General features: G+C 43.5%; 1 protein-coding gene across 1 annotated transcript in view; it reads right to left on the bottom strand.

Annotated features, from left to right (window-relative positions):
* The window catches only part of Arhgef26 (Rho guanine nucleotide exchange factor 26), a 108,707-nt gene extending 100,272 nt beyond the window's left edge, over positions 1-8,435 (bottom strand). Inside the window, exons 1-3 of the mRNA XM_028763587.1 lie at positions 6,611-8,435; positions 5,763-5,802; positions 1,646-1,791 (exon numbers count right to left, since the gene is read on the bottom strand). Of these exons, the coding sequence (XP_028619420.1) occupies positions 1,646-1,791; positions 5,763-5,802; positions 6,611-7,687 (1,263 nt within the window). The 5' untranslated portion in view covers positions 7,688-8,435. The remainder of the gene's footprint in view (positions 1-1,645; positions 1,792-5,762; positions 5,803-6,610) is intronic.
* Between the last annotated feature and the right edge of the window lie 4,935 nt (positions 8,436-13,370).

Below are 13,370 nucleotides of genomic sequence, written 5' to 3'. Positions count from 1 at the left end.
AGAAAGAAAGGAAGAAAGAAAGAGAAAAAAGAAAGAAAGAGAAAAAGAAAGAAAGAAAGAAAGAAAGAAAGAAAGAAAGAAAGAAAGAAAGAAAGAAAGAAAGAAAGAGTGAGTCCTAAGAGTGTCATAGAAGCTGCATACTGTTAGTGGAGAGGCTAAGACTGACAACTTACAGATATTTTGGTGGCTTCACATAACATTTCCCTAAAACTTTGATTCAGAAAATACTCATCAAAGTTTGGATTTCTGTATTGGAGGACCTGGCAACAATGAGCCAACCACAGCCCACACTTCTCCCTGTCACCCACACCCATCAGTGTCACTGATTGACATCGACGGCCCTGTTGCTATTAGCATTGTAATGTGTGGCATAATTTCATAGGCATCACAGCTTGGAAATACCTAAAAGGAAGAGATTTGTTACAGAACAAGATTGTGAGATGCAGCCAGCCAGGTGTGGTGGCAGGCACACACCTTTAATCCCAGCACCAGAGAGGCAGAGGTAGGTGGATGGAAGATAGCCCAGTTTACATAGCAAATTCCAGGTCAGCCAGAGTTACACAGACTATGTTTGAAAAACTATATATTATATATAAATATATATTAGGAAATGGGAGGAAGATGGAAAGAAGGGACTTGATTCTAGACTTTGAAATTCTGTATAGGTTAGAGAAGTTGACATAGAGTCAGAACCATAAGTTCTCCCCCTGCCTTTAGCATAGCATTTCCAAGATTTTGGGTGCTTAGCACCAACATATGCAACTGTTTCCTATGCTGTGGCTTTCCAAAGCCCATGAGAATCATGACTGAAGAACACTCAGCATGGCTTAGGAAGGAGCGGCCCCTGGGCCAGTAGTACCTGAAACTCTCAGAGCCGCACTAACTTATTTTGATGGTTTTTTTTTTCTTTTTTTCCCACCCATGCCTAGCCAACAGAATCCTTCCTATTTGCTAACATATCAGGAAGTCAGACATGCAATGCCTAAAGTCTATCTAGACATCAAAGCAACACATGGCATACTATAAGCCTGGAAGAAAACTGACTACAGCTAAAAACCAAATATGTTTGATCCAGAAAGACAAAATTATACATTATTATGAAAGCATTAGAACCACATATACAGGAAATACATAACAAAGGGATATTCATTAACTAACTTCAATATGGCTATATTAAATAAATATGTATAAGAAATAATTGCAATTGACTCCCCCACTGTGCATAAACACACAAATATACATATATACATACCCATGCAACACATTTATATGCATATATACATTACATATACATATATATATATATAGCCAATTATGAAAGAATTTGAGATATATTACCACTACACTCACACCATATAAAAAAGAAAAAGGAAGATATTGAGAATTTATTGAGTCCAGAGTACACCAATATCAAAGCATGCCATGTCACTTTATCAAAACTGCTTTTCCTGATCAGAACTGTCAAGCTCCATGTTCTTACTAGTGTTTGCACAGTTTCCAGAAACATCTTACAATCCGAAAAGCCTTTTTATTTTTAAAATTACAGGATCATTGGTATAAAAAAACTAGAGTCCACATTCATGCATGGTTTCCACAAATTGGCCTTTTCCTCCCACAGATAGAAAAGAAGAATGCAAACACTCACCGCGGAGAGCTGACTCCATGTGGATCGCAGTGGCTTATGGTGAATCACAATTCTCTCCTCTGGCTTCTGTTCCTTGGGCTCTGGTTCTTCATCGGAGTCGATATCAAGAGCCTTTTCTTTGTAGTTTTGATACAGAACTGCATTTTCTTCAAGAAAGCAAGTCAGATAAGTCACTAATTGCTCCCAATAGCTATCTATTTGCTCTAAAAAACAGCCTCTATGTTTATACAATGTTTAGCGCTGGTTTAATTAATATCTGAAATGAAGAGACCTTGTCACCAAAGAATTTTTGACATTCCAACTAAAGCAAAGTTTCAATGTCTCTGTCTACTACTCATGAAAGATGGTCAGTCTCAGCCCATTGTAATTTCGGCTATAGTAAATCCATGTGTTAGGTTTTCTTCAGGCTATCAGTGTTCACTTATTTATCTATTTAGCAAACATTTACTGAACATCATAATGTCTTATTTTCTAACACTCAAAGGGAAACGATACTTCGTATCCCCTCATGAACCAGTAAGTCAGTAAGAAAATGAACTTCCTATTCATGCATTTATTCATCCAACTGACATTTAGGAAATGTCTACTAGATGCCAGCAACTGCCAAGCAACTGGGAATACAATGGACAAAAAAGATGAGAAATCTCAGTGTTCATGAAGCAGACATAAAATCAAAGAGAACTGAAATAAACAACTAACTTTCCTACTATTGCAAATGTGGCTATGTTGTCATGGAGAAAAACAAATGACAGGAAGGGGTAGGAAATTCTGGGAAGAAAGTAAATTCATTTTAAGTAGGGTGGTCTCCAGAGCCTTCACAGAAGTGACATTTAAGGCAAGACATAAGAGGTAAGAAGACAAGCCATCTGTACAACTAGGGAAAGAGCTGTGTGTGTGTATGTGTGTGTGTGTGTGTGTGTGTGTGTGTGTGTGTGTTATACCAGTATGTAACAGAATGTCTGAGAAGACAATTTCTGGTGTCAGTCTTTGCTTTCCTCTTTGAGACTTGTTTAGAGCTGCATACAACAGCTCACCATAGGAACACTTGGGTTACACAGGAGCTCTATCCCATCTGGCTTTATTAGGTAATACAAACTCAGAACCCCATGTTTGTGTTCCAAGCACTTTATCTACTGAGCCATCTCCCCAGACCAGGAAAGAATATTTTATGAGAGGGAACCTGAAGTCCAAATGCCTTAAGGCAGGAGTCTACCAAGTGTGTATGGACACGGAGCATAGTGTGATAGGAGGCCCAGGGAGGGCTGGACTCATAGAAGATGAGGCAGGAGAGTGAGTACAGGGCAGATCATGTCTGGCCACTAAAGGGACCCTGATTTTTACTCCAAGTGGAATTACGAGTTATTGAAGAGCTGAGGGCACATGATCTTACATAAATACATGCTGATATAAGAGAAATCATGTGTATACAGGAGCTCTGACAGAACTGCCAAAGTATGATACAACCTAGAGGAAGGAGAGACACCAACGAGGAAAACCCAAGCTCTAAATGTAGTGAAGCAGCAGAACTCAAGGGAAAGGCAGATGGACAAACACCAAAGCAAGAGGAAATATAAACCTTGGAAGCACTAGTGAAAGCCTCAGTGGTTGTATGGCAGGTGTGTGCAGTGGTCAAACAATGCAAAATATGCTTACAGAAACGAGCCACACAGTCCAAATCCAAATAACATGTGTTAAGCAATTGGATTTTATCCTGAGTTCAAAAGAATTTGGTTTCTTTTACACTTTAGTAATTGTATTTCATCCTCAATACAAACAAAGTTACTTCAATGGGCTAGTCAAACACTAGCTACCCAGGGGAGTAATTAGGATGCCAAAGGAGTAGTCAATATAAGGTTAGAGAGACCTGAGCTTCCCCACTTAGCATGGACTGTGGACAGACTGGATATGGGAGTAGAGAAAAGTAGGGTAAGCTTTCAAAACGCTCCAATTGCACAGACAGAAAGCAGGAGAGAACATCAGAAGCGATTCTGGCAGAGATGAGGAAGATTCTGAGTTTGGTGTAGGACTTGGCTTGTTAAAAATTCTTTCCTGCCTCAGCTTTTTCTCTTGGCAACCACACATAGTTCTGTGTGTACTGTATCTACGGTAGCATTAGAATATATGCAAGATTTTACTATTCTGTGATTATACAAGAAAATAAGTAAGTCAAACTCAGTTTCTGGGAAATTTTAAAGTATTTTCTGGGGGAGGCACACGGCATATGTATAACATCATTGACACTATTTCCCCATCATTCCCACAAAGAATGAGCTCTCATTTGACACATGGGACAGGACTTAAGGATGCACAGGTCTTGCATCCTTGTCACTCAACTGATGATTAGGAACACCCAGAACCTTGCACCACAAGTTCTCACAGCTAGACAACACTGCTTCTAAAGGTGCACTCCTGCAAGCCATTGACAGTAAAGAATTCTGCATTCTTCACTTACAGATATGGATAAATGGTTATCTACACCATTGTGTATAAAAATAGACAAGACACCCAGAAACAAAGAGATAACACACAACTGGACTGACTTTAAAACACTCAAAATGTTCAAGCCTTTAAGTCATAAACAAAATCAAGCTGAAATTCTAAGAACCAAAAACAAAACAAAAAAACAAAACAAAGAGAAACATCTTCTGAAACAATGATTCTCAACCAGTGGGTCACATCCCCTTTTCGAGTGAAGGACATTTCACAGGGGTTGCATATCAGATATCCTGTATATCAGATATTTACATTATGATTCATAGCAGTAGCAAAATCAGTTACAAAGTAGCAGTGGAATAATTTGATGGTTGGGGGGTAATCATAACATGAGGATAGCATTAGACAGGTAGAAAACCACTACTCTGAAGGAAATAGAAGTCTGAAGATTGTTGACTTCACATTCATACAACGGTTCAGGAAATAGCAAAGGACAAAAAGCAGCAGTTCTATGTCCCTAAGCTTGTGTTGCCACAGGTATGGGGGGGGGGGGGACAAGTTACTAAAACTCTCAGGGCTTTTGATTTCCCCAATTGTAGAATCAAGGAGATGAATTTGCCCCAAATGGTCAAAGTACCATATCTGTGTTTCTTCTCCAAATAACAATTACTTTCTACAACTAGTACAGTGTCTTGATAAATTACTCATTTGTCGTTAAGCAGGCACTACTTTACAGTCATCCAAACTGTGTATTTTACATCTGCATGGCTTTCTATTGGCTTTTCTTATGGAAGGGCATACTTACCTTCATTGTTCATTAAAGGATGGAAACTCTCAGCATTTCAAAGCTATGAAGAAAGTAAATCTACTCACAGTCCCCAGGAGCTTCCGGGCTGCAGCTGGCACTGTTCCCCGTGCTCCCCCCAGTTGGCCCCTTGACCCATCTATTTACAGAGTCCACTAATCTGATTAGCATGTGAACACCTGGCTGAAGCTGCTTTTGTTTTTGAAAATCTCAACAACAAATAATACACAGGATAAAAATCCAGAAAACCTGCATTTCCCCAAAGGTGAAGGTTAGTAGGAAAACAGGAAGTCAGAAATGAAACTCAAATGTGGAAATACTGCGAAAGGAATAGTAAGAAAAAAAAGGGGGGGGGAATAACCCAGAGGATGCAAGCATCAGTCTCAAGGAGCCTGAGTGAGAAGCTAGATCTGGCTCCACCCCCATGTTGCGAGGCAGGTGGAAAACTGAAAGCTCTCTAGATGTAAACTAAACTTAGCAGTTTATAAACATGCCCCCTATGGATAAACAAGGTTAGCTCAATGAACACAGCTTTGTGCTGGATAATCCAAGACAAAGGTGGCCATTCTTGTTTTTTTTTTTTTTTTCATCCCAAGTGTCTTTGTTACTGCAGTTAGGTTTCAACTTATAATTGATGTACCATATTGAAGCTGCAATAAAAGTCTGGAAAATTGGGCTGGAGAGATGGCTCAGTGGTTAAGAGCACTGACTGCTCTTCCAGAGGTCCTGAGTTCAAATCCCAGCAACCACATGGTGGCTCACAACCATCTGTAATGAGATCTGATGCCCTCTTTGGTGTGTCTGAAGACAGCTACAGTGTATTCATATATAATAAATAAATAAATTTAAAAAAAAAAGTCTGGAAAATTAAATGCTTACCTTCCCCATCAAATGTTCCTTGTCCTTTCAGCATTTTTTTCTAAGAGACAAAAAAAAGAGAGAGAGAGAGAGAGAAAAGCAAACTGTGTATGAATAAGCCAAGTACAGCTATTTTAAGTTAAAAACCCCTTTCTGTTATTTCCCTCAGATTTCCAAAAGCACATGGCAAAGAATCCCCATGCCAATTAACCACAACAATAAAATAAAGTGTGGAGCGTCCCCACATCCCGTTAAACCAGAGAAAGAATCCTTAAATGACCGGCAGTCCCGCTCATTTCACTGTGATTCACTCTCACTGTTAGTCTGAACTTTGCTATCCCTGACAGCTGGGGGGAGGGGCACATAAAATGTTATGTAATGTCTTTCCTTTAAGACTGTATGTCTAAAATAAAACAGGCTTGCTTGTGTATTGCATGTGTGACACTTCTACAGACTGGTTCTAGTTGTCTGATTAATCAAGATTTTAAAAAAAGTGACTGCCCTATTGCTTAGATCTGTCTTGTTTCTAAGAAGGTGGCACATACTCCAAAACATCCCTCCCTGGTTGTGCCTTTTCCTTTACTCACGGTGGGGGGAAAAATTAGTAAGGGCAACTGCTAGGCCTGTATCAGGGCACAACGCCTCACACCCTCACGAAAGTTCTAAGCTATTAGTTTGTCAAAAACATTCATTGATTAATAATAATAAAACACAAACATGGGGGCATGGTGACTAAAATAAACAGAAGGCAATGCACTGTTTCACGGTTTGGGTAGCTGAATTAAATTCATGTGCCATGAGCATTCAATTCTTCCCCAACACGTTCACATTGGATTTAATGAACGGCATGTGAGCCTGCCCAGTCCTACCTTTATCCTTCCCAGGCTAGAGAACTTCTCCTTGTCTTCCATTACCGCCTTGAGGACAGGCTGGGACATTCTGTTCTTCTTCTTTGAGCTGGTGGGACTGTCAAAATCAAAGCCGCTGACCACTGCCCTTCGGTAAGACGTGGACCGCAAGCCTCGCCGAAGGGAGCCCGGGCTGTCTATGTCATTGTCGACTTCGCTTTCCTCCCCTTCGTGGCCCAGGGGTGCTCCCAGTCCCTCCACCATGCTGCGCACCTTGAGAAGCCGCCTATGGGGCTCCACGTTCTGACTATTGGATTTACTCAGTTTAATTTCGGAGGCAAGACTTTTGGGGATAATCTGCTGCTTTCCCATCTTGAGGGCCGCCGGGCTGTTGGTACTCAAAACCACTGAAGAGTTCGGGAGCTCATTCCCTTGGGAGGGAAGCCTTTGGAGAGGCAGTTTTTGTTCTGAAGACCTGTGCTGGGGAGCAGGAGAGAGCCTCGAGGGGACTGGCTCTAAGTCCCCCGCTGACTGATCAGTTTGTGATACTGGGCCAGGTGAGTCGGTTTTAGAGGTAAAGCCATTGGTAATGGGCGAAGATGCCTTACTGGCAGTCACTCCGGTGCGGTCCTCATCAGGGGCGCAAGAGGTCGGGATGTCCGGAGTTCGGGAGGCGCGCGACAACAGCGCCGAGGGTGAGGCCACCGTGCCATTGGCAGCGGACTTCGGGGAGCCGCCCGACGCCGTGTAAGAAACTAGGGGTGACTTGGGCCGTCGGAGTCGAGGAGAAGCAGCTCTGTAGTCCGGGGACACCGTGCGACCATTGGTCACCGGCCTCCGATGCGCGCACAGAAGCTGGGGGCTCCTGGACACCGTCCTGACGTCCGGGCCGGCGGGTACGCGAACCGGAGTCTGCGATGTGGGCAGAGCAGCCAGCTCCTCCACCGGGAAGTCAGTGATCAGCAGCCCGCTGGGGCTCTGGTACGACTGTGGCCGCGGCTTGCTCCGGCCGAGCAACTGGAGCGGAGGGGTGGACCGTCTCCGCCACAAAGGGGTGACGCCGTTGCTGGAAAAATCCACCTCGCTTTCGCCGTCCATAGCGGGGCCTTTGGGCCGGCCCCGAGAGGAAGAAAGCTGCTCAGGTTGCTTAAGAGAAAGGAACTTTGCCTCCGGACAACTAGCCTTGTCTGGGAGCCTAGCCGGGTTCCAGCCCGGCGGTCACACGGGTGTCGCGCGGGACTCGGCAGCGCCGCACTTACCCGCCCTTTCTCGGGCAGAGCGCCTCCCGCCACGCTGAGCGACCGGGGGCTGAGATCGGAGCCACAGCCGAGCAAACGAATCCGGTCTCCTCTGCGTCCTTCCCGCGCCCCAAGCCCGCCGGCACCTAGAGAGCTCGCCGCCACCGCAGGACCTTTGGAAAGAGTTCAGCTGGCTGGGACAGCTCGCCACGGGACGCTCCCCCGCGTCTCCATCTAGCCGCCCACCCCGAGCCAGTCCACGCGGACCCCGGTATGCGTTCTTCAGTGCGCTCACCCTTCCGAGAGTCCAGAGCACAGACCAAGGAGTGCTCCCTGTCCTGGTGGGTGGCCTGGGTCCTCACCAAAGCGTGGAGACGACCGCTCAGCCCAGGGCAGCAGAGGCCCGCGGCGCCGGCCCCGCCCCCGCCCCCGCGCTCCGCCCCGCCCCTCTTGGCCCCGCTCCAGCACGCCGGGGAAGCTCACAGGGAGGCGCCCTGGAGTTCCCGCCCACGCCTGCACCGAGTGCGCTCAGAATGTTTGCAAACTGGACGTGCACACCTGAGCTAGGTGTCCAGACCGGAGTACTAGAATGCGGGAGCGCGGGCGGCTGCCCTAGGGGCCAGCCAGAGGGCGCGGTCGCAGATCCAAACCCAGCTTGGGAATGATCAAGAGAGCAGAGAAAGGGTTTCTTAATGATCCCGGATCCCCCGGGGGAGGAGGTTGGAAGGGTGATGCTGCCTGCGCCACTTCTCTGGGCCACTTGGGGGCTTCAGACTGACCCTCACTCCGGAGTCTCACTCATCTACTTGCAAAAATGTATAAACTATAGACAGATTTGCTTATATACACTCAGAGGAGAACTGGCTGAGAGACCAGGTGGACCGTGACTCTGCATTTCCTAATCTTTGGGCCTTGTATGTTTCAAAGTCACACAGTAAAAGTAAACAAAATACGAAATACTTATTAGTGTATAGTTGTGTATAAATTGAAAACCTGTGTGTAGAATAAAATATTGTACAAGGAGTAAATTCCAAATCCTTATTAGCGATTAAGAGGCTGGATAGAGGTGGGCCTACCCCTACAGCCTGGTATTTTCTCACTAGCTTTATTCAGCCAAGCCAAGTCTTGGAGCCTTAGAGCCTTCACCTTTATTTCTTGGCCTTCTGCCTTGTCACTCCATTGGAATCGGAGTTGGACTACTCCGTTAGTTATTTCTCCAACCACCTGATCTCTTTTTTTTCACACTAATTGAAATTTGTACATCTGTATGCTTCCTTATATGTCTATGCATTAATGCTCAATCTATTCTGCCTTTACATTGTAGTCATGAAGAGGGCAGGGACCATGTGTGTGATTTCACACACACAGCAAGTGATAATATCAGTAGATGAATAAAAGAAATGAACCTGGGCCAGTGACATCTTTTAGATGTTGATTGCCAAGTTGGCTGTGCCTTGGTGAAATTCCAGGTATGTAAGAATAGTGAGGCGACCTGAGAAGACATGATTTTAGTTGATTAGATCTGCAGAACTGGTGCTGTTAGCAAGACACATGGGAGTCTCCAAGCTTTCAGCATTCATGTGAGCAACCACAGTTTAAAGCAGTGCTTCTTTCTGCTTTGGGTGGTGAAAGGAAGTGGTATCTCCGACGTTTCTGTATGCTATTCTATACTTACCAAAGCTGCACAGTGAAGATCTTGGATCTGAGAAACTCTTTTGAATTCGAAGAAATGGAATCAAAATGTTTACCAAAATAATTTTTGAGAAAATACCAACAATTTCATACAGAATGAAGCAGATTCTATGTTCATCAATGGAACCTTAGTATAGGGAATTTTCATATCGATAATAATAGTTTTATATAATAAATTTAACTTCAGTAAGTGTGGAAGTTGATAAATGTCAGGTTTAATGCGGGTCAGAATACAATCTGTGATCAAAGTTAAAAGACTTTGAGTAATGACGTGAGAAGTTAGTGTCCCTGTAGGTCATGTACGCCCTTGAGTTGTGACATGTGGTGAAGAAGTCACAGTCTGCTCACCTCCTTCCTGAGCAAAAACCTACTCCCAAAACAATAGCAAAACACAAAACTCTCCTTTCACTGAGGAACGTTTGCAAGCAGACTGCGTATTTTAGGCTCCACCTAACTTATTATATATTTTCAAATCTAAGGCATAGTCACTTGGTTGCTGTGCTAGCTAGTCTTATGTCACTGTGATAATACAATCTAGAGTTATCTGAATGGAGAGAACCTTAATTGAGAAAACGCCTCTGTAAGGTCCAGCAGAAAGGCATTTTCTTAATGATCGATGGGAGAAGACCCTGCCCATTGTGGGAAATGCCATTCTCAAACTGGTGGTCCTGGGTTCTATAAGAAAGAAGACTGTGGAGTCCTTGGGAAGCAGCACTCCCCTGCAGCCTCTGCATGAGCTCCTGACACCAGGATCCTGCCCTGTTTGAGTTTCTGTCCTGGCTTCCCTTGATGATGAACAGTGATATGGAAGTATAAGCCACATAAACCTTTTTCTTCCCAACTAGCTTTTTTGGCATAGTATTTTGTCACAGTAATAGAAACCCCAACTAGGACATACGAGTTGCAGCATCGTTTGGAATTCTTCATATTTACTGAAAAGATAATTTTTAGGTTAGCTTATGCAAATTTTTTCTATTATGCACATATACAAAGTGTAAAATATAATCAGAGTGAGTCAGTTGAGGTTTTATACTATTGTTTTAGAACACTTTTGTTTTCACACAGCTATTAATATGTCTAGCTTTTCCCCTACAAAAGAGCACCAATAGTACAATATTTCTTTTTTTCTTTTTCACATTTTCTAGTTCATTTATTTATCACAAATCTAAAATTTTACTATATCTTGGCTATACAGAATAGCTTACTTAATTCTATTTTGTAGAATATACCGAACTCTTTGATTTCTTTTAATTTTATTTTATTTACATTCCAGTCATTGCCCCTCCCCTCCCAGTCTCTCCTCCCATGATAACTCATCCCATTCCTCCTCCTCCTTGCCTCCAAGAGGGTACTCCCCAGACACCAGACCTCCTGCTTCCCTGGGGCAAGTCTCTGGAGGGTGAAGCACATTGTCTCCCACTGAGGCCAGACCAGGCAGACCTATGCTATATATGTGTCAGGTGCCTCAGAGCAGCCCATGTATGCTCTTGGTTGGTGGCTCAGTCTCTGGGAGCTTCCTGGAGTCCAGGTTAGTTGAGACAGTTAGTCTTCCTATGGGGTTTCCCTTCCCTTCATCTTCTCCAGTCCTTTCCCTAATTCAACCATAGGGGTCCCCAACTGCAGTCCAATGCTTGAGTGTATCTATGTTTCTCAGTCAGCTGCTAGCAGGGCTTCTCAGAGGTCATCTATCCAGGCTCCCATCTGTAAGCATATCAGAGCATCAGTAATAGTGTGAGGCCTTGGCAAGTGCCTGGTGTGGGTGTGGTGGCACACACCTTTAATCCCAGCACTGGGGAGGTAGAGTTATGTGGATCTCTGTGAGTTCAAGGTCAGCCTGGAGCACAAAGCTAGGTTCAGGACAACCAAAGCTACACCGAGAAACCCTGCCTGAAAAAAAAAAAAAAAAAACAAATGAAGCCAAAGAGCATGTTGTAGTTTATGTTTGAAATTTCCCTTCTAGCTACTAATAACCATATTGCAGTTTGTTTTATTCACTATAATTACATGAATCTCTCTCTCTCTCTCTTTCTCTCTCTCTCTCTCTCTCTCTCTCCTCTCTCTCTCTCTCTCTGTATGTGTGTGTGTGTATGTGTGTGTGTGTATTGTCATCACAATTACTTGTCCAATTGCTGCTTTGTCAGTTTCAAAAAACATTGCAACTTCAGAGAAGTTGAAAAGCAGGACTAAGTACTTTTTAAACCTGGAATGAAATGGTACTTTCAGCAACGTAGTCCACTGGTATATTCAAAAGCCATACTGAATTACTGGAATAGTCAATGGTATACTGTAGGATATATTTCTATATTTATTTTTATTGTGTTTGGCACAATAATTTAGCTAATTTAAAGGGAGTATGTTGATTGGACTTATGCTACTATGTTCATGTACCTTTTATTAATTTAGATATTCTTTCCACAAATACTTATTTAATTCAATTAATAGTGAAGCAACGGGCCAGGCCTACTTGAAGATTACAATTTGTCTCAAGTAACCAAAAAAAAATTAAAATGATAGCAGAAGATGCTCAAATTGAGTAAGATCTGAGACACTCCCTGGTCGATGGAAATCTCTGTTAAAGGAGCATAACGGATAAAATATTTCAAGGTAGAAAAGAATGAATAGGCTTCTGAAAAAGATGTCCCAATGTGAGTACACTGTGGGACAAGGACTAGACTACTCACATTTCTTAAGTGCCAACTATATTAATCTAGTATACAGATCTGGTAGATGAATTCTGTTTAGAATTCATCTTGGAAGATGTATAGGGCAGCCAAATGTGGCTACTTCACAGAGACTGAAAGGGAAGGATTTGGGCATGTGGCCCAGGGAAGACAAAGGAGCACACTGTCCTCTTTGCTCCTTTACTGGAGAGCCTGACGATGGCTCCTAGATAGCTCCAACACACACCTACAGAATTGCAGAAGCAGCCAAATGAGAGTCTGCCTGTCTGTCCTAGTGAACAATACTGTGGATTCAGGTGCTGTGGACTAAGGAATAAGCTAAGTTTGTGTTGGGGGGTGGGGATAGACTAAAGTCTCAGTCTCATTGACAAACCTAGGATTAAAAATTCCAGTTTAAGAATTTAGGGATTCTGGTTCTTTTTGCAGTGGACTATCTCTGGAACGCTGGGCATAGCAGTTGGAAGTGCACATCCTGGGCATTTTGATTTGATTAATGTGTGTTGATTTCTAGGCATACCTGAATATATACAAAATCCCTGTGCTATCCTCCCTCTATGCACAAGTAAGCATTTGTTTGCCCAATATATAAAAACCTGTGTTCCTTAGGCATTCTGTCCACTCACTGTCAAGGGTTTCCTGCAGTTTGGACAGAGTCACAAGGAGAGGGCAAACTAGCCCTTCTGATTTCTAAGTCTCTGATTTGGGCTTTTCTGATACAAATAAAATCAGACATGATATCTGGATGGTAATAATATCAATTTAGGTTAACCAAGATAAAGAATTCACAGTTGCAACTGGTGAGGAGGCTCTACAGCATGGCCTACCAGGAGAAGGAAAGTGCAAAACTGTTTCTCAAGGGTCCAGCAGTCTACTGATTTCAGTGCATGTGGGGCGGAGACCAAGCCTTTGGCTTGGCAAAGGCCCTCTTTCTTTCTCTTCTACTCAGTGACATGGGCTCAGCAAAGGACAACTTGTTTGTTCAGAGGTTCTTAGAGTTCAGTTATGATCCTTGGGAAGGCAGTAGAGACCTCTGGAATATTTGCAATATTTATTTATTCTCTTTCTCATTTCTCCCCTTTTCTGTGTCTCTGTCTCTCTATTTTTGTCCCTCCCTCTCTCTCTCCCTCTCTCCCTCCCTCCCTCCCTCCCTCCCTCCCTCCCTCCCTCCCT

Source organism: Grammomys surdaster, unplaced genomic scaffold, assembly GCF_004785775.1.
Source record: "Grammomys surdaster isolate TR1022 unplaced genomic scaffold, NIH_TR_1.0 139, whole genome shotgun sequence".
Lineage (NCBI taxonomy): Eukaryota > Metazoa > Chordata > Mammalia > Rodentia > Muridae > Grammomys > Grammomys surdaster.
This window is presented reverse-complemented; position numbering and strand designations above follow the sequence as displayed.